This window comes from Ahaetulla prasina, chromosome 1 (genome assembly GCF_028640845.1).
Source record: "Ahaetulla prasina isolate Xishuangbanna chromosome 1, ASM2864084v1, whole genome shotgun sequence".
Lineage (NCBI taxonomy): Eukaryota > Metazoa > Chordata > Lepidosauria > Squamata > Colubridae > Ahaetulla > Ahaetulla prasina.
The window spans coordinates 346,343,357-346,366,223 of NC_080539.1; the positions used below are offsets into that span (position 1 = coordinate 346,343,357).

At 38.5% G+C, this 22,867-nt stretch overlaps 2 protein-coding genes across 8 annotated transcripts in view; one reads left to right on the forward strand and one right to left on the reverse strand.

Annotated features, from left to right (window-relative positions):
• The window catches only part of TRMT5 (tRNA methyltransferase 5), a 55,326-nt gene that overhangs the window by 8,308 nt on the left and 24,151 nt on the right, over nt 1-22,867 (forward strand). The window contains exons 4-8 of one of the 7 annotated variants that reach the window (XR_009152706.1): nt 1,734-2,379; nt 3,254-3,378; nt 5,188-5,243; nt 9,226-9,315; nt 12,295-16,646. Coding sequence is in view for 3 of the 7 variants with exons in the window: in XM_058162926.1 (XP_058018909.1) it covers nt 1,734-2,379; nt 3,254-3,330 (723 nt within the window). In the remaining 4 variants the exon portion in view is untranslated. Of the gene's footprint in view, nt 1-1,733; nt 2,380-3,253; nt 4,362-5,187; nt 5,340-9,225; nt 11,084-12,294; nt 16,647-22,867 lie in introns of those variants that run through there. The other 6 variants (XR_009152707.1, XR_009152705.1, XM_058162926.1 and 3 more) reach the window with 6 other exon arrangements.
• Nucleotides 5,461-22,867, reverse strand: part of MNAT1 (MNAT1 component of CDK activating kinase) — a 113,840-nt gene continuing 96,433 nt past the window's right edge. Inside the window, exon 8 of the mRNA XM_058162932.1 lies at nt 5,461-5,922. Coding sequence (XP_058018915.1) covers nt 5,802-5,922 — 121 coding nt within the window. The 3' untranslated portion in view covers nt 5,461-5,801. The remainder of the gene's footprint in view (nt 5,923-22,867) is intronic.

A 22,867-nucleotide genomic window follows, 5' to 3' on the forward strand; every position in this document is an offset into this window, starting at 1 on the left:
CAACATCTCTCAAGTCTTCTTGGTCCACTTCTTCCAGATTTTGAAACCTAAGGAAATAAGACATTTTATCCATCTGTAGTCTAAGCACAGCATTGCCTGTCGCCTCCTCTCTTTTCTGCACTGCCCGCATCTCTCCTCCAGACCTTCCACTTTCTGCTTGTTTTCTGCTGAGACTTGTTGAGTGTCCTTTAAAATCCTTTTGGATAGTCACAATTTCTGCTCTTATTTCATCCAGTTTCTTGTCCATATTAGATAACTTTTCCAAAATTCTCCATTTCTCCAGCAGTTGGTCTCTGACCTTTGCCATTTAAAAATTTTAAAATCCTCAGGCAAGCACAGTATCCTTGTAATTTCCTCCGGATCCACCAGGGGGCACTCACAGGAGCAACGAGTCCAGAGTACAGTTAGTCAACCAGGAAGCCGAAGGGAAGTGATGTCATCAAGATTCTCATAGTGAAGGCGGAAGCTGGACGCCACCATTGTTCCCCAGAGGGAGGGGGGGCCTCAAACCTCCCTCCTAAATTTCTCCATCACCTCTTTTCTCCAGAGCTCCACAAAACCGGTAATCTTGTTATTTTAAGTTCTCCTCTCCAGTGATTCGTGCTCCTTCCAGTCGCAGGGGAGAGAAACCCCCCCGCACTCCGGAGCACTCCACTCACATTTGCCGATATCTCCTTCCCTTCTCCCTTCCTCAATTCTTCTCCGTTCCCTGTTCGCCACCAGGCTGCTGCAATTATAAATCCAAAGCCCCGGTGTCACCGGGCACAGCGGCCCAGGCGACGACCAAAATAATGGCCGCGGCCTGAGGCCTCCGAACCCCTCCGAGCCTAGGACGCGCCAGCATCGGTCCCCCCAGTCCTGTATGTCGGCTGGGAGACCCCTGGCGAGCCGTCCGTGCGGCAGGTGTCCTTTTCGGAACACCTGGCCCCTAAGGGCCTCGGGGGCGGCCGGATTCGGGCACTGGGGGCAGGAGAGGCACCTCCAACATGATAACAAAGGTACTGAGACTTTCAATTGTATTTTATTCTAGCAAAAAGAATGCTCTTAACATGGAAATGCAAGCAGAGCAAGAAACAGACATTATTGAATGTTAGACTGTGATTTCTTGTCTGCCTCACAATTCCATAGAGTTTGCAATCTGTGTTTTCAGATATCCTCGTCTAGGCTGAATAAAATTGCAGCTCTGATTAAAAGGTTGTAGTAAAAGGAACATAGCTTACCAGTGACTGAATTTATGTAATGTCGTTGCACACACACACATGTATAGAGTCGAATTATTGGAGAAACATTTGTTTTAAATCCAGTTTAGATCTTTTTTCTTCTTCAGAATTGTTTTATTTATTCATTTGGTTTGAATACAGGTAGTTTTCAGGTTATGATCACTATTCAGTGACCGTTCAAAATTACAATAGTGTTGAACAGGGGGACCTATGGATGGTCTGTGAAGTGAGTATTGCAACTTCCTTGCAATTATATAATTATCATCCTATGTTAGGATGGCTGAAACATGATTGGGCCAAAGTCATCCAGTGAACTTCCATAGTCGAGGACGAATCTTAATTTGGGTCTCCCTATTCCCAATCTGATCTTTTGCAACGACATAGTTCTCAATTCTTCCATAGTTAGCAAAGGGGAACTTTCATTTTTGGTATAAAATGCATTTTTTTCATTGCATTTCACTCTTCCTGACTTTCTGCAGCTAACAGTCGGCCTATTCACTTGAACTCCTCTAGGTTAAGGAAAACTATATCTCATATGAATTTGATTTTTCCAAAGTCTATTGGAATCCTCGCCTCTCTACCGAACATTTGCGGATTGTCAACCTTTTAAAGCCAGGAGACCTTCTCTTCGATGTCTTTGCAGGGGTGGGGCCTTTTGCAATCCCTGCAGCAAAAAAAACCTGCATTGTGTTTGCAAACGACCTCAACCCTGAATCATGCAAGTGGCTCCAGCACAACTGTAAATTAAATAAAGTGGACAAAAAAGTCAAAGTCTTCAACCTGGATGGCAGGAATTTCTTGAAAGGGCCAGTGAAAGAAGAACTGGACAAGCATCTCTCTTCGAAGGAATGGAAAAATTCTGTACACATCATCATGAATTTGCCAGCCATGGCAATTGAGTTCCTGGATGTCTTCAGGCATCTCTTGAATGGAGAGCCAGTCAGTAGTGAACTTCCTACAGTGCACTGCCACTGTTTTTCCAAACATGATAACCCTACGCAAGATGTTCAAGAAAGAGTTGAAGCTTTACTGGGAACTTCCTTACATGGTCTTTGTTCTGTTAAATGGGTGAGAAATGTGGCACCCAATAAAGAAATGATGTGCATTACCTTTCAACTTCCAGCTGAGGTGTTATACAAGCCGCTGTCTCCTCTGACAGGTAAATTCAGCGATGGAAAATATGTGGGTGAATGGAGGCTTTGTAAAATTTTGCTTCCTGATTCTGATTGAGGATATTTCTTGGGTTGAGATCTAAAGAGCACTATGGATCTCTTGTCTCAAATTGACCTGACATATATACTGCACTAACGTATAATCTAGTTAGTCGGCTTGGTTTTGTGTGATTTGTAAGACAAATTGCTATAAATTGTTAATTTGGTTTATTTCTCAGTGATAAGGGATAGGCCAAATCATGTTTTAGTGAAATGGGCAGTTACTGACTGCCATTGTAAAAGATTCTTGAATGTCAGGATTGGTGTTTCAAAAGATACATGGGGGGGTGTACCAAAATAATCCAGTTCCTATGTGTCCCTCTCCATTCTTTTTCAAGCTCCCTTTCTTATAATTCTCTTATTTTGTCCATATCTATTCAAAGCGGTATTTATTGTATATTGCTAATTCTTATGCATTATGAGTTTGAATGAAAGATTTTAATAATGTTTGCCAATTTTGGCATTGGATTTTCTTTTATAACTCTTTTTTCAATCACTTCTGCTAATGCTGTTCCCCTTCTGGGCAACTCTTTGCTATCTACCTCAATTTTCTGCCTCTCGTCACCTATGCTGATTTACAAGGTTAAGAAAGATTTGATTTGCCTCTTATGTGCATGAAACCAGATTGCTTTGATCATCACCGCTATCAATGTATTTGTGGGTTTTGATACTATGAAAATTATTTAGCCAAAACCACACAATTAATAGTGCTTAGAGACTGTCTGAGAAACATAAGCTGCTATTCGGTTTGGATGGATGGATGGATGGATGGATGGATATATCTGCCATTCAGATATAATTATCTTAAACTTGTTTGTGCAGATGATCCAGAAGAACCTCCATCTAAGCGACTATGCCCAAATGAAAATTGTGCTGAAGAAAATAATCAAACCAACTAGGAGATACGTGGATCATGACAGAATAGAATTTTAATTCCATTTTTCAAGGTGAGGAAAGTACATCAGAGCTGCTCTCTGTGTAACAGCAGTTATCTAATCTGTCTCAGAGTTGGTAATTGCACGCTGATGGTACATTGATTATGTTTCAGTTCTATTATATATGATATGGATCAATTCTCTTTATCTAAAGAACATTAAATTTTCTATTTTTCCATACTTTGTAGTATTTTGTGTTCAAGCTTATGTCATTATTCAGCCACCAATGAGAAAGTATAAAATTAAGGGAACAAGATGAAGTATTTCTCTGCAGTCTTGAAGGACCCATACATAGGGCATTGGATGTCATTGCTCCTGTGAACTCTCTGTCAGGCCACAGATTCTGGGCAGCTCCTAAGGCGCTATAAGGGAGATGACGTATAAAGCAATGAAGTATTTGAAGTAGAGTGAAGGTTGCAAATGGCAGTCCCATGACAGTGGGATGCTGCAAGTATCATAATTGTGAGCCAGTTTCCAAAAACCTGAATTATGATCATATGACCATGGGAATAGCTGCAACTTTGAGGACTGTGTAAGACTGTGTAAGATTGTGTAAATTCAGCACCATTGTAACTTGGAACAGTTGCTTAAAGAATGGATATTAACTGAGGAGCATCTTTATTCATAACCTGAGTTTTTCACTTCCATGTTTATAAAGCAACTGTATTTATACACACATATGATATTTATATGCTTCTGTTTCAAAGGAAGGGAGAATTCAGAATATGAAATAAAAATAATAGTTTGTAAACTAGGTGTATGTTACATCTAGAGAGTCTTGCATTTTGCTTAATTACACTCAAGTGCATCTTATATTACAGTTTAAAAGACCACCCATCATTTCCTAAATTAATAAAGCAGTTGCTCTGCTGTTTTCAAGAACAGCTGATACGTATTTAATTTTGTAAGAAAATATAGAATTCGTGAGTTTTGATGCCTGTTGATGACATACTATTACTCTTGGTTTGTGGAATTCTAAATGTACTTCTGTTCCTAATACCTACATAATTACTGAATTCCAATTTGCACATTTAAACTGGTGTGCTTCAAATACATAAAATATTTTCCCAAATTAAATACATAGTCTTTAAAATGGTATAATGTTTTTTTGCCAATTGATAATCAACATTTCATGTATCATATGGAGTGGACTCCAGAAAGCTGCTTCTGAAGCACCTGTGATATTCTTCCAATACCATAAGAGTTTTCATTGAAGGGAGAGGGGGGATGTCCTAATGAAGTTATTTCTTATTGAATAAACAGTGATCCAGCTATTGGTTTTATTGCAGTAAAATAACTACCCAGTAATAGTCTCTGGAAATAGTAACCAACATCCTCAATGGACAAAAAATCAGATGAATCTTGATAGTCTTCCAGAATTAAGAGTTATATTGAGACCCTTAAATTTTCAAGGTTTAGGGCCATGTAGCAATTCAGATTTAAAAGGGAAGAGGTGATTTGGAGTGCATGTTAGTATCTGTCAGCATCCGCTTAAACACATCTTTTCCTGGAATCAAAGAATCTAAAAAAAGATGCAGCTTTTCCATGAGTATCACATTGTTCAAAATCATTTTGGAATCGTGTATATCCCTATTTATTTTGTCTTTTAAAATCAAACAGGTAGAAAAATGTCAGTCTTCTCCATACTGAAGAAAAACGGATAGAGTAGTCACTTGTGTTTTTCAGGCTTCTCACTTTTGCACTATTATATTCTAAAAGGCCTGTAAAAAAAACTGTACACAAAGTTTCAGATAGTTATGACTTCCTTCTGTATGTGTTTTTGGTATTTTTAGAGGCATATACATAATTGTGTATTTACAGAATGACAGTTGTTGCAGTCTCCAATGTGGTTCCGATTTCATTGCTCAGAACTCAAGGTATTATGGAAGAAAATTTATCTCTGATTCTTATATCATGCTTCGGGGAAGAAAAAAGTAATTTATACACATTAGACACTGGTTTAAGAGAAGACTTTTGGCTTTTAGTAGAATTGCACTATACAGGTTTAATGAAATAGCATTTCAGTGGTTTTGCAAATAAAAACCTGAAAAGAAGACATAGAAACTATGGAAAATAACAACAAGAACATCTGGGTTTATTTTTTAAAAATTTTATTAGCGTGTTTCAGAAACCTTAAATATATGAAACGATTGCTCACATCTTCCATTAACATCCCAGGAAAGTGACATAAAGCATCTCCCATTCCCATCCTCAAACCACAGAAAAGATTTAAAAAACACATATACGCCACCACTTTTTCTAAATAAAGTTTCTATTTAGTGAATTTTTAATACTTAAGTATGGCTGGCTTCACAATGTCTTTTGTTGTTGTTTTTTTAAAAAAGGATTGATGACTGCAGTTTAGCCATAGTGCAGACGGCAACAATTTTCACCTGAGTTTTGCTTGCTCTGCTTTGGTGTCTGTTACCCCCCAGTTAGCCAGGATGCCAAAACAGCCCACTGAAGGCTTCTTGAAGGGCTCGATGACAGGCAAGAGAGGAAGTGTAGCCACCAGCAAGATCCTGTGGGGAAGCCGCTCGGACATGGTTTAGATACCTAGAACAAAGAGCAGCATTGTCTAAGCAAAGAAACATTTCATGCTCCACAACGGGAATTGGAAGAAAATCCAACTTCTCTGAGTCCCACTGCTGAACACATTTCTATAGACTGAATCATTCTCAAAAGGCTGGAATTGGAGACAGGAAAGACTGAACTCAATTTAGAATCCTTGTTGGATTAAATTTATTTATTTTAAAACCTGACCTTTATGCTCTGGCGAGCATTCAAGATGGCTATAACTCACATAAACTGTATGGATTTGGTGTTTCATCTATGTAGCCTAGAGACCAGATTCTCTATACCAAAACAGCCACGCCACATACCTCTCTCACATTTCCTGAACATCTACACAATAACGTGCAGTACTACAGTTTTGGTTTGTTCATAATTGCTCCTATCTTGAGGCCAAAAAAAGGCCTATTAACTGAAAACGTGCATTTCTATTTGTGAGAAGTATCCAAGATACTTCTGCTGAAATGCCAATGAATTCCAAAATTCAGATACTCGTTGCAAGAAAAGCAAGAGAGAGATGGAATGTCAGCTTCAATTTTTTGAAATCCCATTGCTACATGCTAGAAGACCAGCAGCCTCAGTCAACCGAATACAGTAGCAGTGGCACGGCTAAAGTTATGAACTGCCTCTCAGGGTTTCAACTATCTTGTTATTTCTTTAAAAAGTCTCAAAAGACATGTCATGGAAAAACACTACATTTCATTGAAGAAAAGCAGAGCAGCAAAGATCAAAAATAGGAACTCTGTATAAAAGCATAGCTTTGTCTACAAAGTCTACTTCCTTTCCCATAAATCCTCTGGGTCTTTGCTCCCTGGATTAATTCTCCTGCCTTTGGATAGTGGCTCAGTGATTTTGGCTGCCATAATTTTATCTTCCAAGAGGTACCTCACTAATTCTATCATAATGGATCTCACTTGCCTGTAACTTGTGGATCTTTTTTTGACCTCTTAGATATTGTCTAAGGCAGCAGAGGCAAAAGACTTTGCATCTTGTCCCACGTCAGTGAAAATTGCGAGACATGGCTTTGGCACACCACTGGTCTTACAATGCAATTCAGTCAGTAGTCTCTGCCCTTGGCACCATTCAGACCTCAAGAGAGCAGCAGAGAGGAAGTACCCAATTAAGCCCTCTGCTGCAGTTTATACTGTGATGGAAAGATTAAACAGATAAGGAGTTACTTGGGGATGGGGTTTTTTTTTAATATACATTAGGGTTATAATATCGGAAAGGGAGTAACAAAAGCAGTGGGGGCTATCCTATAAACAAGATTTGTGGCCCATGAAATCTCTACCCTGTCAAATGCTTGTCTCTATGAGCATAAAGTACCATCCTGCTTAAGGAGACAGCCGACCTGCATTAGTTGACTGCATCTTTAAAAACAGTATAGCAAATGAAAACCAGGTTCCATAGTTCCAGTGCAAACTACCAAGATTAAGCTATTTTGATTCAGCCTATCTTGGTTCAATTTGCTTCTGGAACAGTTTAGTTAGTTCATCTCGATGTTTCAAACATAAACCTGGAACCCATACATAGCCTTTTGTACACTGTCCTCGGAAATTCTGAGCAGCTTTTTGCCAGCTGGAACAAACATGGGACCACCAGTACAAAAACCCAAACAGCTAAATGTTTTAATTTACAACAATGCACAGTTCCCCAAAAAGATGCATAATAAAGCAGATCAGCTTTTACTGATGTACCCTAATGAAGTTCTTAGTACTCTAAGGATAGAGAATTGTAGTTGGGGAGGGAGAAGGTATATGTGTGTAGTTGCTTTAAGATGGATGACACCTACCCATAGTCCCCCATTTCCAGGGAATTATACACTCTTCTTACTCTATGATTATGAGAGTTCTGATTTTAAGAACTAAGTAATCTATATACTTAATTTTTTCCCTTCACAATTTGTTTTGCTAAGGAGAGGAGATACAGCTGGGGGGGGTCCCGATATGTCATGTGACACGCCGTGACACCGTGAGTCTGATACCCATCCCAGTCTGTATCTGTCAATCTGGCACATATGTTGAGATAGTACATATGTGTCAGGTTGACAGATACATATTCTGATCCACCAGAAGGAAACATTTAATATTAAATTATTAAGGTTATTGGTATTAAGGTTATTAATTTTGAGGTTACATAATTGCTAATATTGCTGTACGTATAATAGGGTTTTCCAGGGCTTTAGAAAGGTGCTTCAGAATGTTAAAGCAGGGGTTTCCAACCTTGGCAACTTTAAGACTTGTGGACTTCAACTTCCAGAAATCCACAACTTCAACAAGTCCACAAGTCTTTAAAGTTGCCAAGGTTGGAGACCCCTGTGTTAAAGGGCATTACCATATCATCTGTAACTCTGTTGTTCTTTATGATAACTGGGTCACACATTGACCCTTCGTTTTCCCAAATACACTTAAATTGTAACAATTAGTGTGCTGCAAAGCCCATCCTTTCCAAACTGTATTTTACTCTAAAAGATGCAAATAAGATCAGTTCACTAGTAAGTAACAAATTTGGAAAACATATCCCAAGACCAAACAGAGAATAAACGAAAACCCAAAAGGACTTCATCAGAATGAACATATACAAGAAAATAATGTGTAATGGCAAATAACAACACTGCATAATTACAATGTTACATGATCTTTTATATATCGGAATGCAGTACTACAAAAGGCAGGTGAAAAACCACTGAAAGCACAATTGTGTGCAAACATGCACCATGGAGGCTTTTGGGGAAGATGATGTGAACTAGCACAGGGGTCTCCAACCTTGGTCACTTTAAGACTTGTGGGCTTCAACTCCCAGAGTTCCTCAGCCAGCAAATAATTAGAGAATCCAATTTTTCTTAACAATAGCCAGTTCTAGAGTAGCATAAAGTGCAAAATTTGGTCTACAGAGCTAGAACTCTGCCAAGAGCATGTAATTCTTTGGGTTTTCTTTTTTAAAGAGTTAATGTCCTCAAATCCCACAATGGAAATTTTGGACACTTTTATATCAAATCCAAATCTGAGTTATTTCAATTTTTTATGGTTATCACATTTCTGAATTAGATTTCTGAGGTTACTGGCAGAAATCCCTTATCTTCTCATATATACTATTTTATTGCTGCATCAATGGCTGGGATGGAATAAGGTGACTTTTATCATTTGAAGGAAATTGGGCATATTTGTTGCCAATTAAGAAGGTTGAAATGTGTAGCTAAGTAAATTTTTGAAGATCAAAAGATCCCTTGAAAGAAGGAATACAGTCTGCTCAGTACAGTATAATACAGTACAGATCTTCTCCCCATAGATACTGATGGTGAGAACGTAACAAGCCGCCTGGTTTGGAAAACCATATCACAGAAAGAAGATTGCTATGACTTTTCATCAGAGCAAAATAGTAAGGCAGATTCCACTTTCAGCTTTGTACAAACAAGCCTTTTGGTGACCTTTTAGTCCAGTAAAAATCCTATGATACTATGGCCTAGAGGGATTTCATCAATACTGTTTTGTTAAAAACAAGCAGGCCAGTAAAGATAGGTTTAAGGTGACAAAAACATGGCTAGGTCTACCATTCTGTTATTTTAGCAAACAATAATTAAACATATATAAAAATACCAATGATGTCCTCTAGTTCAAATATTGATCAGATACCTCTGCTTCCACAAGTCATTGTGGGATAAAGCAAAAACTAGTGCTTCTATAGTATATAAAGAATTTGCTATGGCATGAGTACCAACTAACCTTTTCTTCTTTCTTTTTTAACTCATAGAAAAGCATAGAAATATTCAGGTTATCACCAGCAAAAATCAGGTTTAAAAAAAGAGATTCCAACGCAACAAATTTAACTATACGAATTATGATCTTATCCATTCTAAAATTACCAAATTATTAGCAGACACTTGGTTAGAATAAAATTGGTCACTATAAATAGGAAGTAGTTTAACTCTCTTTCATAAGTCGTTTTAGTGGAATTATTGGGCCTTAAATCTCCCTCCTTTAAATCTCCCTCTAAAGCCTAAGAAAGTGCAAAAACAAGGCTGGCCATTATCTCAAACCCAAAATGAAAAAGTGCACCCCCAATCAATAACATTTGCCCATCTTTGCTTTATAAGGTCATTAATTTAAACTTAAACTCTATAGTGTTCTGATTCTCTATAGTGTTAATGATTCTGAGAATGCATGGTTCTTGAGATAGAGATGCAACATCTAGAAAAAAGCATTCTCTTTTACAATTAAACTAGCTATAGCTTTTTTTTTAAATGGTTAGCTTTAGTAGTGTCTCTTTCAAGGACAGGCAATGCTTATTCAATTGTAATGCAACTATGAGAAAGTTATTCAGATTCTCAGGGTAATTGGTCACCATATGCTCCCCATTTTCATTTCTGTACTACATGACCCAAACAAGATGGCAAAGCAGTTTTTCACAAGAATGCAGATAATGGCCAAAGTCTTCCTATCCAGTCCTAACTTGTGGTTCTCATTATATAGATGGACCAGTTGCAATCCATCTGTAAGTATATGGCATACAGATGTCTCTTCTCCAATCCAGATGTCTTATGGGTAGCATGGGAAAGATAAGATTCATTTATCACTTGTTTGATATGAAAGTTGTTCATCTATTAGATAACTTATTTCCTTCAAGAATACAATTTGGAAGGAAAGGAATTACAACTGTAAGACAGATATGTTTTAAGAAGGAAAGAAAAGATTAAAATATTGCTAAATTCTTAAGTTTAGTCTTCCTATCTCTTTTTCCCATGTTCATTTGCAAGGAGTCCTATTTCCCAGAACTCCACTACAATGACTTAAAGAAGATACACAACACTTTTAATTAAGTCGATTATAGATTTAATTGTGGAACTCAATAACCAAGCTGGCAAGGAATCTTAAAAATGCTTCCAAACAATACTTGGGTTTGGGTGTGCTTTGCCATATTACAACAGAAGTGAATTCTGCATATTCAGAAAAGATAATCAAGCAACGAATCACCAAACACCTAGAAGCAAACAAAGTAATAACCAAAAGCCAACATGGGTTTGTCAAAAACAGATCATGCCAGACTAATCTTATCGCATTCTTTGACAAAATGACAAAATTAGTAGACCAGAGGAATGCTGTCGATATAATTTACTTGGACTTCAGTAAAGCATTTGATAAAGTAGACCATAACCTACTACTAGATAAAGTAGAAAAATGTGGGTTAGACAGCACCACCACCAGATGGATTCGTAACTGGCTGACCAACCGCACTCAACGTGTAGTCCTCAACGGAACTACATCCACATGGAGGAAGTATGCAGTGGAGTACCCCAAGGCTCTGTTTTAGGCCCAGTACTCTTCAACATCTTCATCAATGACTTGGACGAGGGATAGATGGGGAACTCATCAAATTTGCAGATGACACCAAGCTGGCAGGAATAGCCAACACTCCAGAAGATAGGCTCAAGTTACAGAAAGATCTTGACAGACTTGAACATTGGGCGCTATCTAACAAAATGAAATTCAACAGTGAAAAAGTAAGGTTCTACATTTAGGCCAAAAACAAAATGCACCAGTACCGTATATGTGGTACCTTGCTCAATAGTAGTACCTGTGAGAGGGATCTTGGAGTCCTAGTGGATAACCATTTAGATATGAGCCAGCAGTGTGCAGCAGCTGTTAAAAAGCCAACACAGTTCTGGGCTGCATAAACAGAGGATAGAATCAAGATCACGTGAAGTGTTAGTACCACTTTATAATGCCTTGGTAAGGCCACACTTGGAATATTGCATCCAGTTTTGGTCGCCACGATGTAAAAAGATGTTGAGACTCTAGAAAGAGTGCAGAGAAGAGCAACAAAGATGATTAGGGACTGGAGGCTAAAACATATGAAGAACGGTTGCAGGAACTGGGTATGTCTAGTTTAATGAAAAGAAGGACTAGGGGAGACATGATAGCTGTGTTCCAATATCTCAGGGGTTGCCACAAAGAAGAGGGAGTCGGGCTGTTCTCCAAAGCACCTGAGGGTAGAACAAGAAGCAATGAGTGGAAACTGATCAAAGAAAGAAGCAACTTAGAACTAAGGAGAAATTTCCTGACAGTTAGAACAATTAATAAGTGGAACGACTTGCCTGCAGAAGTTGTGAATGCTCCAACACTGGAAATTTTTAAGAAAATGTTGGATAACCATCTGACTGAGATGGTGTAGGGTTCCTGCCTAGGCAGGGGGTTGGACTAGAAGGCCTCCAAGGTCCCTTCCAACTCTATTGTTATGTTACGTTACGTTACGTTACGTTACGTTACGTTACGTTACGTTACGTTACGTTACGTTACGTTACGTTATGTTATGTTATGTTATGTTATATATTGTTACTACTGATGGTTTATTGTCTTCCAGCTGTGTTGGACTACAGCTCCCTTGGTTATGCTGGCTGACTATTATGGAACGAATCAGATTTGAGAAGACTGATTTCATAAAACACATATCAATTCATATTATAGTTTACACAATATCCTAAGCTGAAAGATTTGTTTCTGGTTACAAGGCACTTTTTCCACAAAGTTTCAGTAATTCAAACAGGAGGAGGAAAAGAATAGATAAGGTAGAAATGGGTGAACAATGCATTCTTCGATTGCATTTAAATTCTATATCAGAGTTCCACCACCACCCCGGGCTGCGGTCCATTACTAGGCCTTGAGCCTTTCAGAACAGGGCCGTGGAAATGGTGGACGAGCATATGTGCGAGTGCATCCCCAGTCACACAAGCAGCGGGTGAGTGCATGTGCATGCTCCATTTGCACAAACAGTGGGCGCAAGTGCCCACTGCTCACACAAATGGAGCTGCGTATGCATGAATTAGCCCATCATGCATGTGCAGAACCCTCTCCACTCCTCCTTGGTGGTCCACAAAGCCGAAAAGATTGTGGAACTCGGTTCTAGATCATCCTTTCCCAACGTGGGTGACATCCAAGTGTGTCAACTTCAATTCCCAGAATTCTCATCAATGGCCATTCTTGCTGTGAAATTCTGGGATTTAAAGTTCTCACTACTGGAAATGACCAAGGCTGGAAAATACTTGTTCTAGATGTCTATTAAAATATTAATCTCCCAGCTTTAAGTGAAAAGATAAATTTTAAGGATCAATCTGAAGAGAGAAATGGTGCTGCACACATTTTCCAGGGGAAATTTCTAGGCACAAGGAAATACGAAAGAAATGAGGCAAAGCCATCTTTTAAAAAAGCTTTTGAATGGAACAGCATAGTGACTCTAGAGAAACGAAAGTTGCCAGCATTACAGAAAATAGACAACCTGGCATTGAAACATTTCAAAGATTATACTAAGGAGCTTGTATTGGATGTGGGAAGGATGGAAATCCAAATAAGGATTGAAAGAGGTCAACCTTAAGGCTATCTACTGTTGACCCACCCCATTCGTAAGAGGTCTGTAAGGCGTGTGCATAAATAAGAGCACCAGCATCCCTACCGTCCCTATTCTAATGTTCCCTTTAATTGTATTCATTTTATGTATTCCATTCATGCTTATACTTATATACATTATCTAATAAGTACTCAATCAATCAATCAATCAATAAATATAAATGCAACTCCTCTAGCCATGTCACTGCAAATGTAAACACACTGTTTATTTAACACAGCAAGCTCTAGTCAATCACTTTCTACTGTCAAGGAAAGTATAAATCAAGGACAGATTATTAAAAGTTGATTCAAGCTTTGAGCAGGAAAGGCTAACAAAAAATCCCAAAAAGGAATGTTGCAAAGTTAAATTTTCTTTAAAAGAACAACCTCAGAAGAAATGGATACAAACGTCATGTTATTCCCTTCAAAGGTAAGCAGTGCAATGTAAAGTATAAAAAAGGAGTAAGAAATAGTATACCAAATAAAATAAAGACATAAAACTAAGAAAAAGAGAAATAACTAAATTCAGATACTATTCACTATTATGTCTCCATTCTTTCTGTCTTGGTTTGCCCATGTCCATATATTGCTTTCTACAATGCCTTTGTTTTTTTAACCTTTCCCCCCTAAATCTCCCCCCTTTCACTCTTTCTTCATACGTTTTACTATTCAATCCTTTTCCAATTTTCCACAATAACCAGGTCAATGTACTTCTTTCAAATCTCCTGTTCTTGTATCCATTGATTCATTCTCAATTCTATCCTTCCTTGTTTTACTACACCTCTTCTTAAATACTCCATTCCCACCATATTCAACTAATTTTTTTATTTCTTCTGAACTTCTAACTCTCACTTCCAAATGCTAAACTAGGCCAAAACACAGCTTTTTTCAGTGAAATTCATGTTGCCCACTCCTTTCGTTCCAGCATTTGTATCTCTATCTATTTCCAATTGATTGATTGATTGATTGATTGATTGATTGATTGACTGATTGATTGATATAGCCTTCCATCTCAGATACATATCTGAGTGGCTCATATAATTAAAAATAAAAACAATTATAAGTAAACAAATAAAAACCACTCAAAACAAATTAAAACAATACAGAACCATAAAACATAATTTGTGGCGGAATAATCCATACAATTGCTAATAATACAACCATCTGACAGGCTCCATTGGATCTCCAGACATGATGACAAAACTATGTCTTCATGGCCTTCTGAAAAGCCAGCAAGGTTGAAGCCGGTTCAACAGGGGTTGGGCGGTACAAAATGCTTTTCCAGAAGGTGGGTGCTACAGCAGAAGAGATTTCTCCTCATACAAATCCACCTTGGCTTTTGATACATTTGCTTAGCTCAAATAATCTTAACTGCTATTATGCACACTCCTACTGCAAAACATTCCATATTCACATTATTCACTATGCTATAAATCAACACCTGTACAATAAAATTCCTTCTCACATTCATATATTTCTCAATGACCTGCTAAAGAGCTTAGAGAGCCCTAGAGCACAAAGCCACACTAATTCCATTTTAATCATTGTCTCACATCCTTTCAATCAGAATTTTGCACACACCTTCCCAAGCACACTTAACAAACCAATCCCTATCACTTTTTGCATTTACTCTTCCTATTTTTGCCTGTATATATAAGGGTATATTAATGTCATCCATCCCATTCTCAGAGATGGATGGAACCTTCACAGGGCATGAAGTATTCCCTACTAAAAGTAAGGACCATACCAGTCCATTGTGGCAAATTGCAGCAGTATGCTAGAAGCGCAACTGAAGTTCAATTTTATCCCAAGAATGTTTGTGCTCTTGTATGCCAGCTAGAGGTGAGCATTTAGATTAGAATTTTCAAAATTAATGGTATGTTATTTTGAAAGACATAATATCTGTACTATTTATGAGTATTCATCAAAGTCAATGTATTTGTTGCACACTGATTTTGATATTATTTATAATTTCACATTTGGAGCCTGAGTCCATGGGATACTGCACCTGTCATTATCTGGGTTATGCATCTTGATCCCAGTGCAGAGCAAATTAGTCATGCCTAATAAAATAAGAGGGATTTGAGTAGAAAAAACATTAACTTACATTAGGATGTTTAAAACCCTCTGGTACAGATGGTGAAGGAATTCCTCTATCATTCGTACTCAGGCCTCCCAATTGCAGTCCCCTTATCCAAAGCCTGTTCATTTGCCAAGATTTTTACACCATCTCCATCACTTTCCATCTTAAACACAGAGCTACACAGAGCTACACAGGGGTGGGTTCTACTTACCTTTACTACCGGTTCGCATTCATGCTCATGCGTGCACTCTAACTCTGCTCGCATGCACGCGCCCTCTTCTGCGCATGTGCAGATCGCTTTTGATGACGTTTGGGTCAGTGGACAGAGCCTCCCGCCAGTTTTACTGCCGGTTCTATAGAACCGGTCCGAACCGGGGGCAACCCACCACTGGAGCTACACTGTGCAAAGACTGAAAAAGTGGTTTCAGATGAAGTCAAGGAACACTGCAAACATTACATTCATCTATTATGTTTATAATAAGTACTTGTTCATAAGTATACTGGTTTTACTAGGACACATTTCCAAATAATTTGGAATGCAGTGACCGTTTTCATAAAATTATTGGTTTGCTTGAATGAATTTAACTGCAGAATTTGAATGCCACTTATTAATAAATTTGCGTATTGCGCAATTAATATATTTGGATTTTATTGTGCAGGGTTTGTTAGCTTTATATTAATGTTTCATTTCCTTCCAAGCATCCAGAGTTTTCAACAGGTGCACATACATCCTCTTGAGAAAGAGCTAGGTTATGCTGGGTAAAAATGCCATTTATTTTTGGTTTTTGTTTTTTGTTTTTTAAGAGTCACTGGCAGATTAGATTACTCCAGTGATCTCATCCCTCCACATTCCACATGCCATTGCTTGTCTAAACAACAAGACTCTTTTAACTAGGTTTCCATCACAACAGCAAAAGCATTATCCTCTTCCCAAAGTACAAGAAGGAATTCATTTCTCTTCATATTGAGATTAGAATCAAAAGTTACTGCTGTTTCCAGAAACCAAGATCTGACTCGCTGGGGCTTTCTTTAACTCCAAATTGCTTCCGCCCTTTGCGTTTCAAGGCAAGGCATGGCTTAGCATGAAGCATTCTGTAATGACTGAGGCACCTGGCCCCATATTTGTCATTCTCTTGAGGTCATCAGCCAGCTGTCTGTCCTCTCAACACTCAGCTTTGCCAAAACAGCCAGCGCATTTTCTGCTGTGCTCAGGTTTCCAGGTCCGAAATCCTCCAGATAGAGCAAATCAATCATCCCTCCACATTCCACATGCCATTGCTTGTCTAAACAACAAGACTCTTTTAACTAGGTTTCCATCACAACAGCAAAAGCATTATCCTCTTCCCAAAGTACAAGAAGGAATTCATTTCTCTTCATATTGAGATTAGAATCAAAAGTTACTGCTGTTTCCAGAAACCAAGATCTGACTCGCTGGGGCTTTCTTTAACTCCAAATTGCTTCCGCCCTTTGCGTTTCAAGGCAAGGCATGGCTTAGCATGAAGCATTCTGTAATGACTGAGGCACCTGGCCCCATATTTGTCATTCTCTTGAGGTCATCAGCCAGCTGTCTGTCCTCTCAACACTCAGCTTTGCCAAAACAGCCAGCGCATTTTCTGCTGTGCTCAGGTTTCCAGGTCCGAAATCCTCCAGATAGAGCAAATCAATCATCCCTCCACAGAAATAACTGCAAGTAAGCATTTTCGTATCCTTGAGCAACAGCTCCGGCTGGCAAGGACACTGCACTCAGCCTTGAGCCAGGATCCATACAACACACTTGCGCTGCATGGGGGGGATACATTATACTTGACAAGCACAGAGCTGTGGCTACATTTAGGCCATGACTAAATCAGGCTTTGCATGCACTTTAACTGAGGGGAGAGAGAAAGAGAGAGAGAATGTAATTAAACGTGAGGGACACTTCTTAATTTCCATTAACCCCCTCTTGGCTGTTTGCCCGTATACAACTGGAACTGAAGGCCTGGATTTCTCATCACACCGGTAGTGCTTTTGCTACCCTACAATCCATTGTCTGTTTAATGGGACACTCGAGAATATGAGCAGCCACTGAGACACTTCAAGACATTTGCATTCAACCTTTTTCAAGCAATCTTACTAATGTTACTGAGAACAGAATGGAAAACGGGATTGCAGGGAATTTCAGTTTGAATCCCGTTGGATTGACTGACTGGATTTGTTGTTTTTATTGATTTGAAAGATAAATATGACATTGAAGTGGATTTGATTTATTGTTCATGTAATGTTAGAATCAGAATATGGAACCCGAAGTCAAATCAGCCCACCATCTCTCAATTTTTACGTACTTTGTAGAGTCGTTTTGAAACAGCCCCTGCAGTTGCAGCTTAATCTCCTTAAGAGCAACAACAGAACACTATTAATGATCATAAGCAGCAGTTTCCAGAAAAAAGGCAATAGAGGTAGTCCTCAACTTACGATCACAATTGAGCCCAAAATTTATGTTGCTAAGTGAGAAATTTGTTAAGTGAGTTATGCCCCATTTTATGACTTTTCTACCCACATTTGTTAAGGGAATCACTGCAGTTGTTAAGTTAGTGCCACGATTGTTAAATGAATCTGGCTTCCCCATTTATTTTGCTTGTTAGAAGATTACAAAAGGGGATCACATGACTCCAGGACTGCAACCGTCATAAATGTGAGTCAGTTGTCAAGTATCCGCATGTAAATCATGTGACCATGGGGATGTTGCCATGGTCATAAGTGTGAAAAATGGTCATAAGTCACTTTTTTCAGTGCTGTTGTAACTTTGAACGGTCACTAAGCAAACTATTGTAAATCGAGGACTACCAGTATTTAAGAATTATAGTCCATAACGCAATGCCTTATTTCCCCCAAACGCAGAATGCAACACTGTTAGTAGTGTATCTACTTTAAGTTTATGAACCATCCTACTTGAAAGAAATGGCCCAGTTCTAATTTCTCAGCAAGATGCTTTAGAATTTCATAGTATAGGAAAGTCCTCTATTTACAACCATAACAGAGCCTGCCCACTAAGGTTGTAAGTCACAAGGGTCATTAAGCTAGGTGTCCACATGATTGCCTTGCTTAATGATCCCTATCCCTGCTCTCCATGATGTAAATTAAGCCACCATGCAGGTCATTAAGCAAAGCATGGGGTGCCTCTAAGATGGGAGAGGTCCTGAGAGGCCTATTGCAGGCCCAGGCCTGCCTGCCCTTGGTATCCCACGGTCTCCCCCACTCCAAGGCACCCTGTGTTCCACTTTCCACCCTTTGGGATACCCACAAGCTTTGGGCCTGCTTCCCACCCCACCGGGTCCCACATCCTCCTCCCCACACATCATTGATCACTCACTTTCTGTAGAATTCTGGAGCTCACATTGTGAAAGGAAAGCAGGCAGCTCCATCCCTTGGCACCCCTATAAAGCCACATGGTGCTGTTCCAGAAATGGGCGACATCTTCAGAGGGGCCACTCATTGCGGCTGCTCTGAAAACTATGCTGAGGAGCAGAGCAGCCTGCTCTCCTTCCCCGATACAAGCTCCAGCGCTCTGGAGATCTAGAGAAGGTAAATGAGTGATTATGACAGAAGTGGGGGATGAAGAGGAGGGTGTGGGATCTAGTTGGCTGGGAAAGCAAGCTCAAGGTCTGTGGGGATCCAATGGGCGAGATGGGGGGAATTTAAGTAAGGGGAGTGCTGCAGTGTCCCTGCACTGGTCACAAGGATTAATTCACCCAAATGTTGTTTCCATAATCGCAGGGATACTGAGCAGCCGTAAACTGCTCAGTATACTGCTCAGCCGTATACTGAGCAGCCGTAAATATACAAATAGAATGAGACTATTGCCTTATACACTGTAAGCCGCCCTGAGTCTTCGGAGAAGGGCGGGGTATAAATGTAAACAAAACAAAAAAAAACTGAACCCAGGTCGTAAGCAGCTTTTCAGGGGCCTGTTATAACTTTGAATGGTTGCTAAGCAACCGGTAGTCGGTCAAGGACTACATGTACTTTATTAAATTAAAAAGAAATTAGCTAGAAACCAAGGAATGTTTGTCGGCAGACATATTGTTGATGCCAAATGCTTATTTCATATTATGAAACTAAGAGTTAAAATAATCAAGAAGCTAGGAAGTGATCAAAGAGATTTCAAGATGGTACATGGAGGTCTAGACATGATCTTTCTCAACAAAATCAAACAGCACATTTGCATGTTTGAATCTGACCAGAGCTACTTGATTCCTATTACTTGTTAAGTGGACACTTGATATAAAATTTCCCTACAAATCTGAGTTTGGCACTACTTCAGCATGGTACATATGACAGTTGTCTAGATTATCTGTTCTTTAATCTTCCCCCAACTGCATATGCTGCATACCCAAAGCTAATTACTCATTTATGAATTTAACATGGGTGATATTATTTTACAGGTCTATTTAAATATATGATCCAGATCTCACAGTAGCATGCAACAGTCCAGACTAAATAGTCAAGAAGTAAAATCTGTTAAAAGGGGATCTGGTGTGGGTAGTGGAAAGAAAATATAACAGCTCAGTATTCCCTGCAATCAATGCACTAGCTTCTATTGGGCCAAACAGTGCTCTGTTTTTGCTATTTGTTACCAAAAAAAATATGTAGGTAGCTCATTCCATTTTATTCTCCCCTTCATTACACTATGATGAATTGCAAGAAAATGCAGTTTAAAAACAGAGGGTAAAAGCAGAGACAATGAAAAGGCTTAGCTTCTTACAATAAAAATAAGAAGATCTTTACTGAGAAATATTGAATTCGGATCATTGCTGCAAATATAACATTGAGCAGCAAATACAATTTCCTGAAATGGCAGGCATCATTAAGATGGAAAGCTGTGGATCTTTATTTGCAATGTTTCACTTGGGAAAGAAAAGATAAGGAAATGATATTACAAAAGTAGAAGAAAGGCTCTTGTTCCATTTTTTACCCGCCAGTGACTTTCACACACCAATCAATTACAGTCGCTTATTTCAGCTGTCTTGCGCTTTTTGCCCACGAAATAGGTTAGGCTTACGGTAATCAATCAATGCTGACAGTCCTTTCTACAAATTTTATGTACCCAAGACATAATAACAAAAAGGATATCACATCAATTTATTGTATCTGAAGCAGGCAAAAACTTTTTGGACATGAAATTTCAACAATATGTGTTAAAAAAAACAAAAAACACCAAGAGCCCAGAGAAATATTCTGAATGCAATTTCTGAATTGTTGTAACACAAGTATGAAGCATCATTAGATACAGTAGCTTCAACAATGCCTTACTTTAAGATTCTTGGAAATAAGAATGAATGTATGTGTTTGTATATTTATGTATTTAAATTTATGTAGCTGCCCACCTCATTTGTGACACTGGTAGGTAACAACAAATTAAAAGACTGTACAAAATAAATATTTCCCCCCTATTCCCCAACACAATAGATAAAAAGAATTAAACTCCAAACCAAATCTAATAAACTAAGAACAGTCCACAGACTCCAGCTAACTTCTGGACCTCCATGCCTAGAAGGATATCCAGGTTTTATAGCGTTGAGAAGGCCAGCAGGGTTGTGGTAAATCTAATCTGGGGAGGCATGGTGTTTCAAACAGCCGGTCTGCTTTCAAGATCCTTCTGAGTCAGGCTGTAGACGCAAAAAAGTCAAATACTTTTTTGAGGGCTTTTTTTAATTGATTGGTTGCTTTTATTTTAAAGCTATAATTTTTCTAGGTTTCACTTACTATCTGGTATGAAAATAATGTTAGGATACCACAAACTCATTCAATTAAAAAAAATAACGCTAACATTTTTCTCTGTTCATAGAGGTCTACTTGGTTCAGCAGAAAAAGAAGGAATTCTGGGCAGCCTTCTCAACGCTGGGGGGGAAGCGCTTTTGTGTTTTTTATTATTTGTTTTTAAATGTTTTTAACAGCTATGTGAATGTCATATATAAGTAAACACAGTAAACAAAAATCTCTGTCAATGAATGAGTCAAGCTAGATAATGAGTTTTGCCAGTCTGCAGAAGAAGAATATGTCCCCTAATACAAAACAGGTTCCATGTGTATGCATTCATGGATACGATACTGTACTTAATGATGATTTTAATAAGGGCAAAAATTCCAATTTTTGTAACCTTCAGGTGATATTGTTGGCAATAGATCTGAGGATGCTGATAATCTCTTCCAGCTCTTTAAACATGGTAATTTAGGAAACAGAGAAAATGGGCTAAAATTCTCATGATTCTGATATATGTCATATGCCTATTTCTTACCTACCTAAAGGAAAATAATACATTCCTTATGACTGAAGACTTTTCTCCTTGAAGATCAAGGAATTGAAACTGCGACAAGACAATTTGGCATAAAATGATTTTTCAGTAATACATGATCATGAGGTTTCACGAGGAAAGGCATGTGTATCCTTAGGAAAAAGAGACATGCAAGAGATATCTTTGCAGAGAGGGGACGCACAAGTTAATTTGGCTGAGAGCTACACTTGGTGAGAGCTTGGTAAGAGGAAGAAGTCAATGCAAGAATTATTGCATTATTGCATTTACATTCATAATGAATCTATACTAAATACAGTTTATTTGTTTGTAAAATTTATTGACCATCCATCTTATCGGAGAATAACAGTTAGTATTATTACTCAATTACCTTATATTTAATTGTTGCTTCTGTTATATTAATTTTTTATAACCTAGCAGTACATTCTGGAAGTTTCTGGTTGCTATACGCAATTTTGAGAGACATAAGGTGCTCTGAAGTGTTAGAGTGACTTTATGTTGTAGAAGGCACCCAAATGTAGACCCAGCTGTTTTTGTACAGTTTAAAAACCTATTCAGTAGTGGTGTCTTCCCAATATTCTATTCTACAACTCTTAAATTCCCATCTCATTCAACTGCTGTAGCCCAGCAGATTTTTTTAATACTGATTTAGGGTAAAGGCTTAAATATTTTGAAGTACACAACATGTCTTTCTAGATTGCTCGCTGTAAGCTTTCAGAAGACATAGAAGCTCTGCATTAAACACTAGGTGGCAGGAGGATCTATCTCATTTGGGCCACTTGCAAAGAGAGAAGAGATGGGATTTAAGGTAGAACCTGTGTAAATGAGAGGATTAAAGGAGGCAAAAGCCACTAGGAAGTGCTATTTTAATGCTCAGCATCGTTTCTTGGGATTTTTTGCTTCCCAATTTTGTTTTAAGAGTAAAAGTGTAGGCAGTGGATAAGTAAAAGTAAAAGTGTGGGCAGTGGATAAGTAAAGAGTGGAAAGTGGAAATTAAAAATGTCTTCACAACCAACCTTTCACTGTCCACAGCTCTGAAAAATAATGACTGTCTACACTTTGTTCCCAAAGGCACAATGGCTAGATTTCACAATGTGTTCCCCTGCAATTTAGGACTTATTTTATTATGGGCAAACAGTGCTTGATGAGAGGCTTAAGACTGTTTTCTTAATAATTCATATA